The sequence below is a fragment of the Cryptotermes secundus genome, unplaced genomic scaffold (genome assembly GCF_002891405.2).
Source record: "Cryptotermes secundus unplaced genomic scaffold, Csec_1.0 scaffold304, whole genome shotgun sequence".
In the NCBI taxonomy this organism is placed as follows: Eukaryota; Metazoa; Arthropoda; class Insecta; order Blattodea; family Kalotermitidae; genus Cryptotermes; species Cryptotermes secundus.
In genome coordinates, this window is record NW_019721521.1 from 2,872,307 (window position 1) to 2,896,851 (window position 24,545).

The 24,545-nt window shown below is 43.0% G+C and overlaps 1 protein-coding gene across 1 annotated transcript in view; it reads left to right on the forward strand.

The window, feature by feature from the left end:
• Positions 1-24,545, forward strand: part of LOC111875451 — a 300,676-nt gene that overhangs the window by 267,030 nt on the left and 9,101 nt on the right. Inside the window, exons 5-6 of the mRNA XM_033755819.1 lie at positions 10,443-10,654; positions 22,399-22,512. Coding sequence (XP_033611710.1) covers positions 10,443-10,654; positions 22,399-22,512 — 326 coding nt within the window. The remainder of the gene's footprint in view (positions 1-10,442; positions 10,655-22,398; positions 22,513-24,545) is intronic.

Here is a 24,545-nt window from a genome sequence, read left to right on the forward strand (position 1 = left end):
AGTAATATTTGGCGAAATATGTCGCAAAAAGTATTGCCATGGCTTCCACTTTTGTGGTCGGGAACCGGGATAGCGCAGTCGGTATAGAGACTGGCTACGGGCTGGACGGCCGAAGGGTCGGAGTTCGAATCACGGTAGGGGCAAGAATTTTTTGTTCTCCATGTCCAGAACGGTTCTGGGGCCCACCCAGCCTCCTATCCAGTGGGTACCGGGGGGCACTTTCCCGGGGATAAAGCAGCCAGAACGTGAAGCTGACTACTCACCTTCAATAGTGCCGAGGTTGAGAAAACGTGGATCTGTATATTCATTCCCCCATACGTCTTCGTGGCGTAGTGCTTGCTCAATTAAGCATAGGAAGAAACTTTTTTCCCCCCTTGGCACTACAGCCCCAGTGGGCCTAGGCGTACCTCCATGAATGTCTCCGTTCACTTCGGTTTTTCTAGATCTTACACATTCGGTAGGACTCCTTGGGCGGGTGATCAGCTCGTCGCAAGGCCTCTACCTGTAGACAAAGACAGAAAAACGCACACACACAAACTAAACGTCCATGCCCTGAGTGGGATTCGAACCCACGATCCCGGTTTCCAAGCGTGCGAAGAGAGTTCATGCCTTAGACCGCTCGGCTCCGTGACCGGCAGGGAGAACCTTACCTTTACACATGTTTTTGGTTTTATTTCTTCTTGCGCCTTCACAGTAATTGCATGTATCCTCAGTCGGTTCTGTAATGTGCATGACGATCCACTGATTCATACGCGTTCCGCGCACCGTGCCGTTGCTGATGTGTGTGAAATCTATCTGTGCCAAAAAAGCCTCCATGATTTTAGTCCGCAAGCGAATTATACCGACCGAGCGACCGCCTCTTGTCGCAAAGTTTAGTGCCAAATTTTGCGGATAGAGGGTGTCGCGTAGTCAGCGCAACGGATCCCCATGGCCGTTAATTTCCGTTTTCTAGACCGGAGCCGCTATTTCCTTGAAATGGCTCCTTAGTTATCACGAGGCCTAGTGGACCCCGTTCCAGACCCACTACTTCTCAGAAAAAGAATCTGGTAGCGCCGGGAATCGAGCCAGGAACTCTGACCACAAGACCACAGAGGCGGTTATCTGTGCCAACATGTGTTGTATATGAATTAGACAGGTTCGTGACACCTGTACTTTTCAATGTAGGAAAAGATTGTGGTAGTAATAAAACTAAAAATAATGATGGCGAGGAAAGGAGGGATAGTGTGGTACACGAAATGTTGCTACAAGGCTTTCGCAAAGTGGAAATGAAGTTCACATTTTTATCTGGCGGGTTTATTGCTTATTCTCTCATTCAGAGATCTAGTTCGGAACTTCTGTCGTCAATGCTTACACCCTAGTAATCTTTTTTTTTTTTAGAACGGTGAGTTGTTTGGCCTGAGGGCTACTTTCATGCAGAAAATTATAGAAAAATAATCTAATGTATATCTCTGCGGGTATCAGCATTATTAGCTTTTATTATTTAAAAATAAAATGACCGTATTTTAATTGAAGTAGGTAGCATGTACACCTTATGGTAGTCATTTGGCTTGTTGCCTGATTTAAAATTCACCCTAGTTCAGTGAAGACAGGCTTCCGGCTAGCAGTGACAGCTGTATGCAGTCATTCTTGGTAGGTTGCATCAATAGAACCACGTCGCTCCAGATATACATTTCATCTTTATGTAACCCTTCCAATAAGTTTCATTATTGAACACAAAATCGGGAGGCTGTGTAAATCGCCGGTGGATTTGGCTATCCCTGCCCCCTCCACGTGTGACGTATCAGGCTCCGGCGCAGGCGGAAGAATGTAGTTCTGTGTCAGAATCTTCATCTGAGCTTTTAATGGCAATCGTAACCCCATGAGGTCAGAAGCCACGGCATAATATATGCAGGACCGTATTGGTAGTGGAATAGGGTCCGCGAGATAAACATGTACCTGGCAACGTGCCTGGTAATTTGCTGGAAGGCAAAACTTTCATACGGAATTTATATCCATGACAGATTTGTAGCGTAAAGGATGCAGTATTGCCTCGTTCACAAAACCCCAACATTGATCTCCGTACGGAGCCACACGAGTCCAGTCCCTACCTTCACAGACTGCTGGGGTAATTTGTTAGCTGAAAATCGTAGTTCTTGCATGGAAGGGGAAGTGGCTCATTGTAAAGCATATACGGGAAGACAGAACACAACAAATTTCAGATATACAGCTATGCGTCAGAAGAGACGAACTCAAGCAATCGGTAAATGCAGCTATGAACCTGTCCTTGTTTGAGTGAGATTTGATGTTTTCGCGGAGCTGAATACGAAGAATTCTGTTTTCTGGGATTTGACACCACATATTTCGGCATTAAGTACCAACTTTTCGGTAAAACTTTCTGCCTCCATCTTCAAAATATGAGTGCTCGCCCACTCCGAAGATAGAGGCACGGGTTTCCTACGAAATGCCGATGCCTGCCAGCCAAATTACTTGGAACCATATAATCTTAATAAATGTGTGTGACTAATAAATTGGTAACGATGACACTGAAGACTAACAATATTCGGGAAGTACCATTTTTGAACCTCGACCCTGATTAGACCACCCCGAGTATTTTTGTTTTCATCCAGGAACACCTACAGATAGGTTACGGCCACCTCACTCTCCGTTTTTGCCTACGCAGTTAGAATATCGTCAGATATCACTCGTGAATATGGGTCAGCCAGGCGAAATGCATCGATTTTGATAATAATACTCCCGTGTCAATTTAATGCCCGTTTAGGTCCTCCACATTGAGCTGTATGCAGGTACAGACATTTCCAGAGATATATATGACAGTTGATCATCGTAGTTTTGGTTTTAGAGCACTGGGCCTCCCTGTAGCCATGCACTAACCTTGTAGCATGATCGTTAATCCCATCTTGTATTCAGAAGCTCCAGAGTTTTTCCCTGTTATGGGCTGTCTTGATTATTCTCATACTTTGCGATTCAAGTTCTGCTGTGTAATTCGCGAGGGTTTTGCAGATTTCCTCGCTTCTCAAGGCTAATGCTCCGATTTGAAGACTTAAACAGGTAACGACCCCTTCTTTTCCACGTCATATCGTAATAATTACGCTCTTATTCTAAGCTATAAGACTCGTAGTGAGACAAGCGTCATTATATAAGCTAAGAAGCAAATAATCCTTTTGCCGATGAATGCCGTCTTCTGGGTTCGATTCCCGGTGCTACCAGATTTTCTGAGAAGTAGTGGGTCTGGAACTGGGTCCACTCAGCCTCGTGAGGATGATTGAAGAGCTATTTCAAGGAAATAGCGCCTCCGATCTAGAAAACCGAGATTAACGGCCGTGGGGATCCGTTGCGTTGACCATGTAACACCCTCTATCCGTAAAAGTTGCCACTAACTTCGCCGACAAGCGGCGATCGCTCGGTCGGTATAGTTCGCTTGCGGCCTACAGGCCACGGAGTTTGTATGTCGTCTCCTGGAGTGGGCCGCCGTGAAAACCTCAAGATTTACACAATCTTTTTACTCTTCCTCAACATTTCGTATAGTTCCTTAAATTAAAACACGATCACCACCATCTCTCAGTCCCACTTCACTGACAATTAACGGAACACGATATTCCACGCCGTAAGTGTAGTAGCAGAATGACAGAATTATAGGAATGGGTCAAACATGTGGGCGTTGAATTGAGAAAGTTTTTAATTGGAGTATTTTTTTATTGCTAGTGGGTTGGGACAAAGTCCCTTGTACTGCGGCCACTTCTGGCCTATTGTACCAGCCCCAGATGATAGGTGAGGGTGATTGTGGAGCAATTGGTGGAATGAAGATTGGCAGGGGAAACCGAAGTACTCGGAGAAAACCTACCTTAGCGCCACTTTGTCCACCACAGATCCCACTTGACCAGACCCGGGATCGAACCTGGGCCGTCGCGGTGGAAAGCCAGAGACAAACCGCTTGAGCTATGGCGCGGCCACTTAATTAGAGTAAGACATAGTTGCCAGCTGTGTTCGAAGAATTAAAGGAGTTTGTCAGAGAGCGGCTTCTGGCTTGGCAGGTGTATTGTTCGTTATCTGGCAGTTCTGTCGGTGTTCATTGGGGACATGTACTTACGTTGATATTGTATTCGTAATGACGTCTTCGTTCAGAATTACCGGCGCATATTGAATGTCACAATTTGATAAAGTAGTTGTCCTTGGCATTACGCTTAATATTTACCGCTGTGTCACAGGTGGTGTTGTCATCATGTTGGTCCTATTGCATGTCACAAGTGCTTCGGTGGGTAGGTGCTTAAGCAACGGCACTAGAAATGGGTATTAGACCACCGAAGTATTGGAGAATTGTCGTGTGTTCTGTTGGTACCGTCATGTTGTTTCTTCGGAATCACTCCTATATGAGATGCAAGTGCGATTTTAACTCGATATTCGTACCACATCCGTTTGTTCCTCACGTATGCTCCAATTTTGTTCTTCGTCTTTACGAAGTCATCGTTCAGGGACACTGGCATCTTCAGTAGACAGGTATTTAACCAATTAAGCACTGCACCATGGGGGCGTGGATGTATACTACAAAATACTTAAAAACACAAGTTTTGAGATAAGATTTTGACATGCTAATTGTATAATGTTGTAGCGTGTTTGGCTACTGAAACGGCTTTCGTATTGGTAATTGGGTTTATTAACCACTTGGTTACACACTCCTTAATTACACTCTAACACAGCGCTATCGCTGATTTACACACACTCCAGTTCACCGTTGTACACTCACTAGGATTCTCTGTCTTCCACTAGTCGTCTCCTAGCAACGAATGTCCACATAGAAACTGTCACTTCCAGTCACTCCAAATATTACATATGAGACACTGCACCGTCGCACACACAAAGTCTTCTAAATCACAATTGACATCCTCGCAGGGTGACCTGTATTCCTGGTTCCACTTAGCTAAATCACACTGACATCCTCACAAGGTGATCTTCTGTATTCCTGGTTCCACTTAGCTAAATCACACTTGACATCCTCACAGGGTGACTTTCTGTATTCCTGGTTCCTCTTAGCTAAATCACACTTGACATCCTCACAGGGTGACCTTCTGTATTCCTGGTTCCACTTAGCGAAATCACACTTGACATCCCCACAGGGTGACCTTCTGTATTCCTGGTTCCACTTAGCTAAATCAGTCTTGACATTCTCACAAGGTGAGCTTCTGTATTCCTGGTTCCACCTCGTCTGCTTCCGCCACTCTCAAATACTGACACTGACCGCACTGACCACGCAGAAAACAGCATATATTGCTGGAATGTGTTACCGACCGATTGCATAGCAATGGTCGCGGCACGTACTACATAGAAAACTCCGCACTCCCATTGTTTCCTTGCGTGTAGTCGGTCGCGAGGTGTTACACCGTCAGTTACCTAGCAACGCTGTATCCATCCGCAATATTTAGTATATTTTTCTGTTTACCGAGCAAAGTGAAGTTACCAGCTGACTTCGAAGGCATGCTGTTTGTCTTTTGTTACGAGGTCGATGAATTTGTTGGGATTGTGCAGACAAGCAGGGCTACGGCGTGCCGCCATGGCTGGGAGATGTTTGCCGCCCACCGTGTATTGTTACCCGTTGCTGATTTCTTCTTTCTACAGCGGCAGCTCATTTATTTACATCGCGAAGGATGCTCAGGAGTGGCCATAACAGCTATTTGTTCAAGTGCTCCTTCTAGTCAGAGATTTAAGTCGATCTGTACTGGTACACCATAATGGAGTGCCAGTCGAAGTTAATGGCGTGACTAAACGGAGCATTAGGCCGCGCCGTAGCTCAAGCGGTTAGTCGCTGGCTTCCAACCGCGGCGGACCGGGTTCGATCCCGGGTCTGGTCAAGTGGGATTTGTGGTGGACAAAGTGGGGCCGGGGCAGGTTTTCTCCGAGTATTTCGGTTCCCCCTGCCAATCTTCATTCCACCAGTTGCTCCACAATCACCCTCGCCTATCATCTGGGGCTGGTATAATAGGCCAGAAGTGGCCGCAGTGCAAGGGACTTAGTCCAACCCCACGAGCATTAAAAAAAACGGAGCATTTCAATTTTGACTAAATTCTTCGCCATTTGATATACCTCGTAGGTTCTGATACAGAGTCTAAAACATTTTAAGGTACAACGCACTCTTCAAGTAGGCAACCTCATGGAAGGAAAGCCCTGTGTGTCAGATCTCCGGTGTTACGATTCTGGTATATATGTGTTGAAAATAGACTCTATTAACTTTCTAATGATTACGTAACGATGTACGCAACTATCCGATGAAGAATCTTCAAAGCTGTTGTAGATAGAGTTTATTGGTTCTGCAGATACAAATAAACCTACGGTTTTACAAACCTAATGAGTGTTTACACCGCAATGCATAAAGTGGCAATTGATATTGTTGAAAGAGCTAATGAGCAGTACAGATACACACACCCTGTTTTTTTTTCTTGGCACTACAGCTCCAGTGGGCCTAGGCCTACCTCCATGAACTTCTCCGTTCACACACGCACCCTGTATAGACACATAATTGTTGTTTCTCGTACTTAATTACATTTACGCCGTATTCAGTGAAGTAACATTTTTGGTTCTTAATGAGAAGCAGCCCCCATGTGACACGTACCAGTTTTTTTTTGTTTTATTGTAAAAAATGGGTAACGTCCCTATGTTTATGTAATTAAGCACTACGTCATGAAGGCATGTATGGGGGAGTGGATGTATAAAAATCCGTCGCCTGTAGTCCGCAAGCGAACTGTACCGACCGAGCGACCGCCGCTTGTCGGCGAAGTTAGGATCCGTTGCGCCGTCCACGCGACACACTCTATCCGCTAAAGTTGGCAAACTTGGAGTGGATGTATAGATCCACATTTTGTTGACCTCGGCGCTAGTTGGAGGTGAGTTCCGTATAAGATTTTGTTCTATTTGAGCTTGCAGTGAAGTTGTATGTGATCTCCTAGGCCACGATACCATATACATTGGTAGATGGGTACGAACGTTTTCATTTTTGCAGCAGTAGAGAAAGTGGAGGCAGTACATTACCCCGAAACGCTGGTATTACTTACCGGACTGCACGATGTCATGACGCAGACGGTATGTTCTTCGAGCGATTTGGACCAAAATTAAATTCGCCCAACAAAATTTTGTGTAAAATTCCTGATACGAAATTTAATCTAGATGCGTTTAGCAGCTTTGCATATGAAACATGTAATGGAGGGCATGTCTACATGCTTTTCACGGCATTCGTCTCCCAGCTGTGTTAGTTATCTGGGGCTCTGTGCTGTAGCCAGCGGTAAGGTGGCCACAGCATGAAGCTGATCACCTACATGCATCTTTTCATTCACTGTACTGCATACGTCACGGGCGTTATGGTTAAACACGTGGGCGGCAACATTGGCCTTATCCCATATGCTCCCCCATCTTGAAATTGTGGTCGCATACAAGTGGCAACATGGTGATGTTGGCGACTAGTCGGGCCGGCAGCGGAAGGAAACCAGTTCCCAAAGAAAAGAACCGACACACAGCCTTCTCAACTGTAGGGGGGAGAAAGAGAGATTGAAGTGGAGATAATACAAAACCGAAAGTTATGTCAGTTGGTTCCGTATCCGTCCCGTTCCAGTTGGGTTGTTTTGTCGGCATTTGTGTTTCATGAAGGCTGAAACTTTTTCTTTACTGTTGAGACACTTGTATAATGTACATGTAAGGGCAAACTACAAGGGTCAACGGCCTACTCAGTGGTGTTACATGTCGCCGTACAATGAAATCGGAGAAAAATGCGCAGCTCAGAGCTTTAAACAAAAGTTACGAACGTGGGACGGAACGTGATTTTATCCCGTGCAATTTTATGGAATAGTCAGCTGATTTATCTGTTTATTTTGATTTGATGAAAGAGTGAATTTTCCTCTACTCCTCTCCCTTGTATTATTTGAGGAATATAAAAGCAATAAAAGGGCCACCCGGTAGCGTAGTTTGTTAAGTTCTTATGCTACAAGCCGGAAAGTCGCCGGTTCGAGTCCTGATGAAGTGGATTTTTCAGTTAACGCAATCCTTTCAGCCGCACTATGGCCCTGGGGTCGACTCAGCCTCTAACAGAAATGAGTACCAGGAATATTCCTGGGGAGTAAAGGGCGGCTGCCGCGTAAGGCTGACAACCTCACCGCCATCTTTGAGCCGATTGTCTAGATAATGTGGGACCCTCAACGTCTCACAACCCTATGGGCCTTCACGGCCTGGTACAGGGATAGCTTTACCTTAAAAAGCAATGGGATGTTATGGTACCAGAGAAAAGAAACTCTTGTGTTCGTAAGGCCACGTTCAGCGAGTGCCAGAAGGTAAAACGGTAAAGTCGTCCCTGTGCTTAAGTAATTAAGCATGGCGACATGTAAACGTATGAGCAAGTGGATGTAAAGACCCGCTTTTTCTTGACCTCTCACTAATTGGAGGTGAGTGGTCAGCTTCAAGCCCCGGCTGATGAAATGAGTACCTGTGGGAAAAGGAATGAATTGTTATGAAGCAGTAGTCAGGTAATGAGGGCTGCATATCAGCAAATAAAACGAATAAGGATGACCTGTGATTGGTAACCGGAAGACGGTGACGCTGGTGAACCGTATATAATATATACATAACTTAATTTCTAGTCATGTTCATGCACTTAGTCCAGGATCTTGATTATACCGCAGTGAAGAGTATTTAACGTGATCCATTGTCTGATGTATGTTTTAGTAGTATACGCGACTTTTCAACTTCCGGTCTTTGAGCGATTGACTTTAGTAATATTGGCATGTTTTTTTTACCGTTTCTGTTAGTGTCAGCGGTTCAGGTAGGTGTGTATCCGGGACAGTGGGAAACGAAGCGTAGCAAGCCGGGCGAATCTTTTGAGAATCGCCAAGTTCATGATGTGTTTTGGTCGTCTTAGTGTAGGTTACTTAGCCGGCGGCAGCTGTGTTATAACGGAAACAATATATGATATATAATGCACCATTAATAGCAGTTGAAGCGGCCGTAGCGTGAATGTATGACATCACATTTCCGTTACCTAGGCTAAGAATACGCACAGCATCCCCTCTGCTCCCTCATAGTTCTAAACCTGAGAAGCCCCAAAATCCATCTGAATGTTTAAAAACTCGGTTTATACCTTACAGAAGACACACTATCTGCATTACAAATATCAGTTGTTTTGTGTTATAGAGATAAGTAATCACAATTTATTCTGAGAATCACGTGAAACCAGCAAATACACTCTTGAGAAAAATGCAGTTTTCAGTATTGAAGCATGTGGTACGTATAATAATAATAATAATAATAATAATAATAATAATAAGAAGAAGAAGAAGAAGAAGAAGAAGAAGAAAAAATAGGTCAGTTAGAAAGTGGTTGCTAACATGTAGCTATGCAACATAAAATCGGTTAAACGTGAGAGTCTCAACGTGGAGCAGTGACAAGGGCGANGCGGTCCGAATAATAACCGTAGCTTTAAAAAAATTGACGTCTGTTGCCGAACCTTGGAGACAGCTTCATTTCTGCAGTGTAGATGCAATAAGAAGGCATGCACTGTCTTCGCTCGCTTGGAAACCGGGATCGTGGGTTCGAATCCCACTCAGGGCGTGGATGTTTAGTTTGTGTGTGTGCGTTTTTCCGTGTTTGTGTACAGGTAGAGGCCTTGCGACGAGCTGATCACCCGCCCAAGGAGTCCTACCGAATGTGTAAGATCTAGAAAAACCGAAGTGAACGGAGAAGTTCATGGAGGTAGGCCTAGGCCCGCTGGGGCTGTAGTGCCAAGGGGGAAAAAATGTAATAAGGTTTGAATGGTACCATGTTGTTGTAAAGCTGTCGTGTTATGGTTTCGAATTCGGTGTTTATGTAACAGTGTGTCATATTCTACAACTGCTTACTTGCTACAGTAACGGTACGCCTATTAACTTTATCACGGAGAGACCAGATTAATATGATATTCAACTCAGAGCGCAAAAATATTTTTTTCTGTATTGTTTACAAATAAATACCGATCAGGTTTCGAATTAATTGTAGATCATGACTTGACAGATTAAGGCCTGTAATAAGGTCGACTGGTGTAAGAAGTTTTTGCACTAAATAGTTGAGAACTGGGTGGCAAAATTAGATCCAACAAAAAATTAAATAGTATCTCCAGCTTTGTTTAGATATTTTGCTCCTCAATAATAAAATCTGTGTAGAAACTGTAGGCCTTATTCGGTATAGTGTAATGCGTATGCATTGTGTTTGGCATTAGAACTGCCATCGCCGTGCCAAGTAACACGAGATGTGTGTGTGATGTCACGTAGTGGACTTCAAACCAGCAGTTCACACCGCTGTATGTCACTGTCCATCCATCCAGAGCTGTCAAATTCGTCTGCCTGATATCACCATGGATTTCTTGAGTAAAATGTGCGTGATTGCCGTTACGAGAAATAGCGTTTAGGCCTATATACACGGATTAATTTTATTTGCAGTGGTGCCAACCGATTGCAGTGACGGACGACCATCGGACACGGAGGAGCTTTTGGGTCGCCATGATTACAGTGCCGCCAGCGATAAAGATATATGCGAGGAGGGACGGAGGCAGCAGCAGCAGCAACAACAGCAACAGCAGCAGCAACAACAACAGCCGAACAACGCAAAGAACAGCGTTCACAGCTCCGAGAGAGGACAACTTAACTTCGAGGTGAGTTTCAGAAACCAGCCGTATCAGTAGACCTATCTGTTCGAGAAAGAGGACCGGCATCGTATCTTCTCTCTGATTCACCAGGGCGTGTGTTTGTTTCTGTTGCGTTCCTGCCGGAATGTATTCCCCTTTCCCAAGCCCATTGCACGAAACGGTATGTGGGACATGTATGATGAACTTCGCGCATTCTTAACCTCACCTCTACTATATCCTGCAGTGGAGAGAAGACGTGGCTTTGGGACGGCTCTTGCTGCCGTCGGTGTATTGGAGCTTAATTATCCTTGTATTTGGTTAAAGTCAACCAGTCCTCACAGCTTGCCTCGCCTTTACTTCATTCGAGGGCATTAGCCGTCTTTACCTTGGGAAATAGCCTTCAGATGGTTGAGGCGTTATGTAGATCTGTAGGCTTGTATTTCTGCAAATAGAACACTGCAGTTTTGTAACTGGAGATTTCTGTCTCTTTTAACAACTGAAATATTTTGTGTCGAACGTTATTTTTTACGGAACTGCATTTTGCGGCACTTAATGGAGAGACAGACCGGCCGGCGGAGCGGGCGGGCAAGAGTTTTATGGTCGGTTAGGAAATGGCAGAAGAGGGGCTGTGTTATAAACCCCCCCATCCTTGGAAATTGGGTTAAGTCTACTGTATGAACGAGGTTACGTAATACTTTTTGTAGGAAATCTTACGGAAGATACTGCATCTTTCGTGTAAGCAGGTTTGAGATTCCCACCGGCGCATGAATACCGAAAGTATGTTCAGAATATAATCTAGTAACTTCCTAATGGCCGGTCACGGTAGCCGAGCGGTCTAAGGCATGTACTGTCTTCGCTCGCTTGGAAGCCGGGATCGTGGGTTCGAATCCCACTCAGTGCATGGATGTTTAGTTTGTATGTGTGCGTTTTTCTGCGTTTGTGTACAGGTGGAGGCCTTGCGACGAGCTGATCACCCGCCCAAGGAGTCCTACCGAACGTGTAAGATCTAGAAAAACCGAAGTGAACGGAGAAGTTCATGGAGGTAGGCCTAGGCCCACTGGGACTGTAGTGCCAAGGGGGGGGGGGGACTTCCTAATGATAGCACAACTGTCTGCGTCGCTAATTGCCAATGACGCACCCTCGTTCCTCTAATAGAGTGTAGGTATGACTGATAACTTAAAATTATTTTAAATTGTCCCATCTCTACCGCTTATGTCCAGTAGGCCTATGAATATGATGGTTCTTTAATTCCGGTGCTGTGGTACGAGTACAATAGACTTTAGGCAGATGGGGTATAATCCCTGGGAACGCCCACCAAGGTTCTATCGGTCCTTGAATCGAAAAAGGTCGAGGACCGTGTTCAAAAATGTGATTTGCATTTTGATGAGAGAGAGAGAGACATGAGGAATTTACGACTACTCTTTTCTCTGCTATTGTTCAGTAAATTAAATTCGTTTATGAAATCAAAATTACCTTAATCTTGCATAATTTTATACTACAGTAAATATTGCCATTAGTCATATTTTACTGCGGGGAAGTGAAAAGCTGTTCAGGTTTCTTCCTGGAACCGTTCGGCCTGAGGGAATGGAGACATCCCACGGATATGTAACACACGGAAGTTGGTTTCGTAATTCAACCTTGGAGCCGTCCGAATTCGTATCAACTGCATTATGAATTGGACCAAGTCGTTTAACATGGATTTTTCCGTTTTGTCGTCACATGTTCCTGTAAGCTTCGCATTCCTAGTTTGAGATTAGTCCCAGAAATCTCTGTGTCAATTCATATACGATTTTTGTCCGTTTCTGCTTCGTTCGCCAATATTAATTCTAATGTAAGATTTGAGGCTTTCACGGCGGTGACTATGAAGAAAGCAGTCTTCTGCGATTTTGCACCGTGTATATGTGGTGTTAACCGACGTTTCGGAGGAACGTCGGTTAACACCACATATACACGGTGCCAAATCCCAGAAGACTGCTTTCTTCATTAATTCTAATGTTATGGATCCCATGTTGACGTCACCATTTTTAGAACAAAACCTATTAATTCTGTCGTGGTTAGTTGCATCTTTATTAACTGGATAGCACGGCAACCGCTGCTTAATTTAGTAATGACGTCCTGCAGATATATTTCTCATGTTTCATGTAAACAAGTTACGATTTGTGAATGAAATTGAAGATTCGATTCAGTAGTTTGTTACGTGAGTCACATGGTGAAGTTTCTACCTGTCAGACGTGCCTGCACTTTCTCCTTTCCACTTCAAAGACGTAAATGTGGGGACTGAACTGGCATGAGATCAGAGAAACATATCTGCGTGTTTGTCATTCATTGAACTGTCATGTGTGTCTGTGTGTATGTGTATACACACCATATGAAATGAAGCTAGGGAGCAGGAGAGAGAAATACGGTAAGAAAGACTGAGAGGCGGAGAAGAGCTGGGTAGGTTTGACGAAACTTGCAGTTTGTAACTAGACATCAGATCATTTTTCGTATTTCAGTGACATCCTCAGGAGCTAAACGCCGCGGTAATGGAGCCACGTACAACTTTTAGGCATCTTTGAACCGCTTGATGCTGGACATTGGCCTGCTGTTCTTATGTTACCGTAAAGCCGTGTCGACATAACGTTGTACTGTCTCACGCAGGGCGATAAGAACAAAAGGAAGTGTTACGTTTGACATCTGTCTGATAGGTAGATACTCGTATATGCAGTTTGTAAAAGGTAAACGGTAAAGTTGTCCATGTGTTTAACTAATTAAACACAACACCATGAAAACATAGGAGGAAGTTGATGTATAGATCCACATTTTCTTGACCTCGGCGCTAGTTGGAGGTGAGTGGTCAGCTTCACGCACCGATATGCAGTTTGTACGAGTAGTTCATGGCCGATATTGACTACACTTCTTGCAGACGTCGCTATGACGTAAGCGGGATTGCGTAGTTCAGTAAATAGAGATATCGAAGCCGTGTTCTCAGCAATCTAATACATTTAACATATTTGCTTCTTTATAGCATTTTTAAAATTGTGCGTATTGGGTTGACAGTCCATTTCCCGTTCCAGATGATAGTTAAGATATGCCTGTTGCATCTCGAGTTTGGTATTTTCTCCAGGCGACTTTCTTATGGCGTGTATTCAGAAACGTTGATTGTTTAGGCAGGGGTGCAAGCCTACCGTTAGAGACAGAACAGCTGTCGCGGCAGGTCCACTCACGGGGCTTCTGCGTCTGACTGCCGCTGATTCGCTCCACTGGCCTTGAATTGGCGGCGAGCAGCAATTGTGTATACAAGCCGGCGACTTCTGTGCGTTTTTGAAAGGTGGCGGAGGAACATGGGAGCATACTTCGGTGTTGTTATGCTTTCTTTGTAAGAAACACGTAAATGAACGTATAATGGAAAGGCGTTAGTCCGTCTGTATGTGTCCGACAACGGATTTCTATAAAACTTGGTACCTGGCGAACTCCAGTGAAATTTGTTTTGATTTAATTTTGGTTCTTAGTTGCCAGATACAACACAGACTTTACTCGAACCATAAATCGATCTTCATCTATTTTACGAAAACAGTTTTTCGCACAGAAATTGGTTTCATGAAATAAACGTAATTAAGATTGTAATTTTTTTTCTGGAACATTTATCGGCGTGGTGAATAGACTGTAAAGGGTAAATGCCCCATATTTCGAATAATTAAGGTTGGAGCCATTTTCTTTGTTGATAAAATCATGAACCGTTAATGCTTTTACGCGTTCACGTAGCTAAATTCAATAAGTCTAGTATGAGAATTAATGCTTATCATGATGTAGTATATATTCAGAAACGAAATAAAAAAAATTGTAAAGAAAGGGCGTGCCAAAATGGTAGCCTAATTTATGACAGGAGTGGTTCCTTATTTCGGATAGGTAACATATTTTTGCCGGTCACGGTAGCCGAGCGGTCTAAGGCATGCACTGCCTTCGCTCGCTCGGAAGCCGGGATCGTGGGTTCGAATCCCACTCAGGGCATGGATGTTTGTGTGCGTTTTTCTGTGTTTGTCTACAGGTAGAGGCCTTGCGACGAGCTGATCACCCGCCCAAGGAGTCCTACCGAATGTGTAAGATCTAGAAAAACCGAAGTGAACGGAGACGTTCATGGAGGTAGGCCTAGGCCCACTGGGGCTGTAGTGCCAAGGAAAAAAAAACATTTTTAAGAACTTAATCCATAAGAAAGAACCATAATAATGTGGCAACGGCTAAGTAAACACTGCCTAAAGAGCCGGAATAACAACGAACAGGCGGAAGTCCATTGCTGCACAACGGGTCTCTAAACATCCCCGTAGCACACTAACACACAACCATAGGACGTCTATTGCTAGGCAGCCCAGCCGTAAACAAGCTTTAACAGTAATAGAGGCCGTGTTTTCTATGTGATTGGTGCGGAGTCTATATAATGGCGGTCTGTAGCAAAGGGACTAGCAGTTGAGAGGTCGGCTCAAGAGAATGGGAATACGGCGGCACACAGCAGATCAGTTAGAAGTCGGCCTGTGAAGACTTAGTGTGTGATTAGAAGATTTAGTCACAGTGAGACCCTTCTAATCCCGTCACCAGGATACGACTAGTAAAGACTGAGAATCCTAGTGCGTGTGTAAATCAGCGATAGGGCTGTATTAATTGTAGTTAAGAGAGACTAATTGAAGTGCCAATAAATCCATCCGATTGAGAACCCGGTACTTTTGTCACGCGTACCCCCTCACACATGATAAACTGAAAGGAACAAGAGAAACATATGTCTACAGTATGTACAAAAATCTTATGTTTCATGGGGAAGAAGCGGCCACATTTTAAAGTATTGATTACATGAATATGTGCAAAATAATCACATAGTTTTAAACAAAAGCTTACATCAAGTTCTGCCCTTAAAAAGTAATTTCGAGTTAAAGTTGAAATTCACTGATTTTCGAGTGCAATATTCGCAAAAGTAGGTCCTCCAGTAATTTTTTTTCTGCGATGGCCGCACACAATTCTTGTGCCCATCTTAGACTTCTGAAACAACGAAACCAGTTGTCCCCCGACTTGTCGAGGCGGTGAGGCAAGGAACAGTAAATGTGCTCATCAGCACTGTCTTCGTTGTCTGACGGACGCCGGAAGAAATTTTCGGCTGTCGATTTATTTTAGGGCGTATTTTAAGGGTTTTGACCATTTCAGTCTTACCCTCCTCTGGAGACCGTAGACTTCCCCGAAATCTTCGTTATCGTGCGCTTTGGAACTTTGTCTTCTATTGGGGTTTTGAAAATTTGACTATTGCTTTTCATGGCGGAGGACTATTCAGTTTTCTTTTTAGAGTTGCCCAGTTATGATGAGAGGCTGTTACCAGTGCTGCTTTTACAGCACCTCTGCTGCTGGTAGATGGTCCAGGTGAACAAGATGGATGTCGAATGTCTGGGAGAATCTCGGTAGGTGCTCCCACGTCTTCCGTATCCGGGAACTCAACATTTGCAGCTCCATCTGTTTCCTTCCTTTCGGAGACCTTGGGTGTAGCGTAGTCTTCATTGCCATGCTTTTTGTCTGGGATGAAATCAGCTTCTAAAAGGCAGAAGCTTGAATGGAATTATACCACGCTATTCGAAGTCAGCATTTTTCGCATAGTCCAGTAAGATAGGTCTTGGAACGTTAAAAGCTTGGCAGCTCGTAGGAAACCCATTTTCTTGTCTTTTACAGCCTGAACTGCACTTTTCATTGAGTTTATGGCCCATTTTGTTTTAGTATCAGCCACCTAAGGATGCATATAACATAAAGGCCGTATAAAATAAGGTTCTTAATTTCGGATGCTCGAAATTGGCAACCGTCTTAAGTATCCGAAATTAGGCAACTCATTGCATCATAACTGGGAACGTAAGCTTTTGGAAGGGATAGAAACGCGATATTGTGTTTAATTGGGTTCATATAAACAATGTGCAAGTTAAAACTCAAGTATGGTTTCGAAACCTTAGCTCTGTAAGCGAAAATATTACATGATAATTGGTAGAAATACACACTGGCGGTAAAACAACACGCATGCTTCAGCGTCTAGTCTACCGCTGCAGAGAAATTGGTCGGGTAGGAGGTCTAAGGTCCTGTGGCCCCACCATAGTGCTCCCCTTACTTCTTGGGAGAAAAAAAATGCTATCTGATATTAGACGCCTTTACTCTGCTAATATGGAAGCACTGAAAAATCTATGCAGTACGTTCTGGAGATAAATTTCTAGTGACATTGTGCCGTTATCGTGGGCAGTTTGTTACATATTATGTAATACCACGTATGGATTCTTTATTAGATGTAGAGGGTCATGTTACCGTCCATTTCCCTAGTAAAACTTGTTTTTTTTGTCTCTGTGCCCTTTGTATGATTACAGAATTGCTCCAGAAGCTTACTTGTCGACGTTAAGGAATGCACTTTCCGTCATTCTTGGCCATACTGCCTTATGATGGAAGCAAAGAGGCTGTGTTAAGTTAACATGAAGCTAAATTATTGTTTAATGCGCGTGACAGTATTTATTGTTGTAAAATATATAAGCTGATAGGGTTGTGAGACGTCGAGGCTCTCACATTTTCTGTAGACAGTCTGCTCAAATGGCGATGAGGTTGTCAGCCTTACGCGCCGGTCACCTTTTACCCCCCAGGGAGATTCGTGGTACTCGTTTCTGTTAGAGGCTGAGTCGCCCCCAAGGCCATAATGCGGCTGGAAGGATTAGGTAAACAGAAAAAATCCAATAACCTCATCGGGAACCGAACCCGCGACCTTCTGACTCGCAGCCTAGTGCCTCAACCAACTACGCCACCGCGTGCCCCCTACTTATTGTAACTTCCCAAATTCTGTTTTATGTCGGAAAGAAACCGACTAGACCCCACGCATGTAACGGCAAAACCGACAGTTCTGAGTTTCTGTCCTGAAAAGAAGAATTTTGATGTAGTAGCGGCATAACGGGCCGGTCACGGTAGCCGAGCGGTCTAAGGCATGCACTGTCTTCGCTCGCTCGGAAGCCGGGATCGTGGGTTCGAATCCCACTCAGGGCATGGATGTTTAGTTTGTGTGTGTGCGTTTTTCTGTGTTTGTGTACAGGTAGAGGAATTGCGACGAGCTGATCACCCGCCAAGGGAGTCTTACCGAATGTGTAAGATTTAGAAAAACCGAAGTGAACGGAGAAGTTCATGGAGGTAGGCCTAGGCCCACTGGGGCTGTAGTGCCAAGGGGGGAAAAAGGCAGCATAACGGATTTATCATTGCAGTTCACCGTCAGAGGTCTTGATCTCCTACGTTAACAGCAGTCAGTGCATTGCGTATAAGATGTGTAAACTCAGTAAACTCTCTCGGTTTGAATATTTGTAGTTTTAAATGTGGAATTATCGCCCATGAAAGATCCGAGTGCCCCACTTTTACAGGGCCTTTATAACTGTTAGAGATCGAGATTTTACTTTCAGTCACGTTGTTTCTTCTATCTTTATAATACGAATGGAACTGGGAAGAGTGATCATGCGCACTGCATGGACAGCGTGGGTGATGGGGCCTATATCGAGACTCAGAATTGCTGTAATCTTAGGAGACAGAATTAGCCTAACAGGCTCCCAGTGTTTCCTGACCACAGCACTGTGGTAAGAGCACGAAGTTAATTGTGTCATTTCCAGTTTCATCACGGTTAAACCGTCTCGTGAAAGGTTGTTAATAGATCGCCCTACTTAAACTATGGAACGTCGCTTGTCAGAATCTTCCGCCGGATCCACATTTTCGCAGAGTCGTAAGAGACCGCTAGAAAGGAACAGCCGCCTAATGTCATCATGCTGTAGTTAAATTTATATTACTGTACCTCCTTCTGGGGGCACGCGGTAGCGCAGTTGGTTGAGGCACTGTGCTACAATCCGGAATGTCGCGGGATCGAATCCCGATGAGGTCACTGGATTCTTCAATTGACCTAACTAATCATTCTAGCCGCACTATGGCCCTGAGGTCGACTCAACCTCTAACAGAAATGAGTACAAGGAATGTTCTTGGGGGTAAAGGGCGGCCGGCGCGTAAGGCTGACAACTTCACAGCCATCTTTGAGCCGATTGTCTAGATAATGTGGGACCCTCAACGTCTCACAACCCTATGGACCTTTTTATTGTAGATCATTCTAGTACGTGATAGTCTAATTAGGGCCCGGTTCCAGTCGGCCAGCTTCGCAGTTCTACGTGCATAATCTGGAGACCCACCGTATCACTACTGTACTTGCTTATGGGGGAAAAAATGAGAAGAAAATTTGGGGGCCCAGATTCATCTGAAACGCAGGGTAAACTAGGATTTTTTAATACTCCTGATCTGGTGAACATTGATTAATTATAGCGGTTTTAATTGCAGTTTTATCATTTTTGCTGTAATGCAGACTTTTCGTTAACGACCTACTTCGCTTGCCTTTCGTTTTCTCGCAGCATCGACACTGCATATTTCTTAAGTTGTGGCGATACGAGTTTGTGAGAAAATGCAGTGCGGAGCAGATTAGGCCTCCGGCATGGGGTACGTTGCTACACTTAAAAAATATCCCCAGAGAAGTAATGTGTTTGACCGGAACTACAAGTCTCATAAGTATGTTTTAAGCCTATTGAACTTTACATTGAAACACTTTGTTTCTAATTTATTTTACATTTACATTTCTTTAAACTGCCTAAAAATTAGAGCAAAATAGCACAATTTTTCGGTACCATGAATACTCGTATAATTTTAGAAGGTTCGCATATTCCTATTTTTCAAAGAATGGGTCCCTGGAACCACTACTCCGCGACTGTTTTACTTGTTTTTACTCACGTCTTCATTTACTTATTTAATGATGGTACTAACTCTGAAGTATATAAGGTCGATTAGCTTATACCAGAGGAACAGGTTTTGCATCGTCAATTTATTTTAAATCGATAGGTCTATCGTAAGAACTGTTCAGTTTGATTTCTGTCGATGTGCCAGCGCGTCAAAAAATAATCGTCCCGTATCTCTTTCTAGCTCGTGCAGTGTAGACCTGTAGTGCGGATATGCTGTTAAAATACGGCGTAACCTTCGTGTTTTAATGTGGTAGATATGTTACTATTACACTCATCTCTTTGTCGGCGCCTCAAGCGAGACGTTAAAAATTCAGTGCTCCTTTACCACTTATACTAGGGCCACGGAGACAAGACCCACAGGGATGACGCAGCTCGTGGTATTCCCGTTGTGGCCTTTTGATGTGTTTCCCTCCCGCTCTCTTCTGACCTATATCTATCGACTCAAAGCGGCGTCACTAGTGAAGGTTATCACGTGGTCTGTCAATAGTAGCATCCTCATGAAAAGAATGTGTAGACGCCTGGAGAGGAAAACAGGAAAGTATGCTTCAGGGGGATGTAGAGAAGGGGGTCGATCCATGGGCTTCTTTCCTTGGTTTCAGTATAGGACTGCCTTTTGTAAAATTGTTTTAAATGTTGTGTCTTTGTTGCAATGTGGCGACCTACACGAAAAGTAAGTCATGGTTCCGAAGAACTTTGGTGTTACAATACTTCGTTGTAATCATTACGCGGAGCGAACAGGGAATGCAAGCCTTGGGTCAATTAATGCGCTTTATGGTTGCATGAACCCACAACATGTTTGCACTTCCTTTTATGGGAGCGGAGGCTTTTATCTTTTTTCTTTATGATCTACTTCCAATACACCGCCTCACTTGCTGTCTTTGTCTCTCACTACTTGACACAAAGCGCCAACTAATAATGAATGGAATGTTACTGATGAACTAATTTTGATGACTTCCGATAGCATTTCTTGGAACCATGGAATCCGTGGGTGACAAATAATATGAACGAATTCACACAAGCACAGACATTTACTAATTACAATGTGTAATTCAGGGGGGTGGCTTTTGGGCTGTCATCCCCAGGATCTGGCTGGGATAGTAGTATGGACAGTGCAGACACAGGGTCTGCCGGTAGCAGCTCTTAATGTACTTTGCGTAGAAAGTAAGAACTGTTACGAAACAAGAAAGTTAACCTGCCAACATAAGAGCCCACTTTTTGTATATTGAGTCAGTCCACATGTTTCCAACCTTTATCACCAACAACTATTGATCCATCTGACTCAACTTCTCACAGCCTTACTTAGGATATTCGCCCAAAATGTCGCGTACCTTGTCAGTCCAAAGTTCTATAAAGTTGATTAATGGGATTGAAAGTGAGTTTAACTGTCTGGTGTAATGGACTGTGAAATTTCATTAACAGATATATTCAGCAAGTGGTTTGTATCTTCGTCAACAAGTTGGGTCGCCTTTAATCAAATATGATTCGATTAAAGGCGACCCAACTTGTCAGGCAAGACTGAACATACACAATTACCACATGTTCCAGTAGTAAGCCTTATCCCTTTCAAATCTTAGCACACAGCTGTGTCAGTGGCAGGCTTACCCTCAAGATATCCTACAATCCTGGATGTTGTCAGCACTTTTTTCTTTCAGCTGGTATACTCCAACAGGCATACCAGCAAACAGTTCATGCATACTGGAAAATTTCTGAAAAATTGCACATCTTCTGGTGAATTGTATATTGACATTGAGGCTAAAACCAGGCATGAGAGTCCCAGCAAGAATAATGAATGTATATGTTATTTTTCTGTTCAAAGTTTCAAATTTATGATGTTTCTTTCTCTACATACATATGCATAATTATGTGATAGCAGAAAATGCAGTAGGCATGTACTAGCAGTGTGTTATTTGCATAGGAGATAACCGTTGTTAGTATCATCTGTAATTTAAAAAATGTGCCAGTGTTCAAATGCTGTGGCTGATGGTCAAGCCGGCAAAAGAAATTCAGAAAGTACTACAGTGTAGTTATTAGTTACCTATGTTGAAGTGCATAACACCTATGTAACTTCTTTGTTATGGGTCAGGTATAGAACAACAAAAATTCCATGATCCTTAAAATGAAAATATTTTATTTTTCAATGAAGTGAAAATTATATCGGCTCATTTAGTCATTTTAGTGTCAGTTTGTACATCTTAAGAAAATTTTCTCTTCTGGTCCTGTATATGATGAACATTTTATAGATAAGTGGACCCAGCTCTGTATCTTTCGAGTCAAAGGCTCCTGAGGACTGTAAATTACATGCCAAAGTTTGAAGAACTGGCAACATGTTTACAGCCCAGTTCATGTACATTGGCAGATAAGAGTACAGGGAAACTATGCCAAATTGGTTCCAGGATTTTAAAGGTGAAGTTGGATGAATGTGTATTAGATGGTGATTTTTCATACAATACAAAGGAAATAAAATTTAATTGTTTTATCCTTACTCATTTTGAACATCTTTAGTAAGAAAACAAAAGGGAGGGAGGATTAAAAAGAAGGACCACACAAAATATTTTAATGAAGATGCATCAAACAACATGCATGGTGATTAAAAATAAACGAAATTAAAGTAGTTAAAGTAGCACAAAAATCAGAAAAAATTGTTAAGAGTAAAATTAAAATGCAGTCTTAATTTTAGAAATTGTTGTTATTAACACAAAGTGTTAATTATTCTTCCACTGAATTTTCAGAAATGGGTTGTTTTGAACTGTTACGTGAAATTGAAAAGCACCCTTAAGAATGGTTTACAGCTTTTTTGTGAATGGTCGAGAAATAATTAAAAGCTTATTGTGGATGAGCACAACTCAGATTTCTTTCAGAAGACACGTTTCATTAATGCAGAATTTTCCATTCCTTATTATTAGTGATTTTTCTTATGCAGTTTATCTCTTACGTGGCCACTGTTGCAGAGTAATTAACATGATTATATTTTCCTTTCCATGGCAGGAGTTTGAATGTGACCTGTCTGTGGAGGGCGGTGTTGACTTGGGAGGTCAGGAACGGCAGGAGTTTTCTTTTACCCTCTATGACTTTGATGGACATGGGAAGATTACAAAAGACGTAAGTCTGTTAAACTTTAAGCATGTCTGTGGTTATGATAATTGGAGCAGTCATTTACATAGTGAAATCAAGACAGTTACGGCAAGTGTTACTGCACAAACTCTCCTTTGGATTTTAAACATTTACCTCTTATTGTTGTAAGACAGGCTTTCATCACTATTCAAAAAGGTTAAAAAGGTAAAGTTGTGCTTAACTAATTAAACATTACGTCATGAAGGCTTATGGGGGAGTGGATATATACATCCATATTTTCTTGATCTTGGCACTATTTGGAGGTGAGTGGTCAGCTTCTCACCCCTGCTGCTTTACTCCCCAGGGGAAAGAGCCTCCGGTACCCGTTGGATTGGAGGATGTGGAGGATGTGAAGAAGAGAAAATTCTTAACCCTACTGGGACTCAAACTCCGACCCTTCAGTGGTCCAGCCTGTAGCCAGTCGCTATACCAACTAAGTTATTCCAGTGTCATCACTGTTTAAAAAGTGACTTTATAAAAATAGGGTTTCCTGGAAAATGATGTCTTAATACGAGTACTGGTAGAACAACGTGGATTTATTATCAGCGTTAAAGTTACTTTTTGTATATCTTCCTTCATAATGTTAGTAGTTCTTATTATGTTATTCAGAAATCGTTTTGATGATGTACATGTCTTATGCAGCTTTGGGAGTTGCCTGCTCAGAACGTTACTTAAAATTGCTTTGAGGTGGCTGAACCCAAATTTTGAAGAAAAATGAAAAGATTTTCCCCATGAAATATCATTTAAATGCTTGCCTGATCAGGCATACTGAAAGGAGCGTAATAGTGACGAAAGCCAGCCATAGGGCAGTGACTCTGTCCTGAGCCAGTATCGTTGGGGGTTTTCTTCACACATATCCAAATATCTGTTTTAATCTCCATGGATGTTTTACATTATTTCTGAAAAGACAGTGTTGTTTTCTGTGAGCATTGCAAATTTCTATGCAGGAAAACACTGGACTTCCAGAGAAGAATTTTAACCCCCTTAATGTGCAAAGTAGCTGTAATATTTATTAAACGTTTGAAGTGACCGCCTCTGTGGTCTTGTGGTTAGAGTTTCTGTCTACAGATCCAGAGGTCCGGGTTCGATTTGCAGTGCTACCAGATTTTTTCTGAGGAGTAGTGGGTCTGGAACGGGGTCCAGTCAGCCTCGTGATGATAATTGAGGAGCTATTTCAAGGAAATAGCGGCTCCGGTCTACAAAACCGAAATGAATGGCCATGGGGATTTGTTGCGCTGACCACGTGACACCCACTATCTGCTAAAGTTGGCACTAACTTTTCTGACAAGTGGCGGTTGCTCGGTCAGTAGAGTTTGCTTGTGGACTAAAGCAACGGAGTTTTTTTATGAAGAGAACCTTCTGCATCTTTCATTTTGCATGGTTAAAACACTATGTTATATTATGGACAAAGAACTTTGGAAGATTTCATATGCTGGTGCTGCTTTGAAGGAAACTTCCATTATTTCGGTTCTTGAATTCCATTCATTATTACTTACATGGTGTAATATAAGCTTTATGTATCCTATTTCACAAGTTTCAAGAGTTGGCTTAGTGTAAAACTGATAGTATAAGGGTATCATGTCATAACTATACCTGAAGCAAGGGTTGAATCTCAAAGAAAAGATGAAGAGGTTGTTTTCTTGGGTGATGTTTTCAAAGCAGTTTGACTAGGTGGAAGGTTATATATCAAAACAAAAGGCACTGGGAGGAGAACAGAGGGACAAAGGGATGTCAGTGGAACAGGAACTCATAATGAAATATCATCTGCTCAGCAGCATGGCAAAGTACGTTTTAGTGCAGAATCTCCAAAGAAAAAAATGTGCACTCTTCTGAAGTTTCTTTAAACATTATATGTTTGGAATCCTATTCTGAAAGTTCACAGTTATACAGATTGTAAAGATAAAACAGAGTGACCAGGTTTTGAAGGTCAAAGAATTGGTAAGACAGAAGAAATGAACAAGGCAAAAAGAAGAGAAGGGTTATTTTTACATACATTAGATTTACTTTCTTTTAAAAGTCTT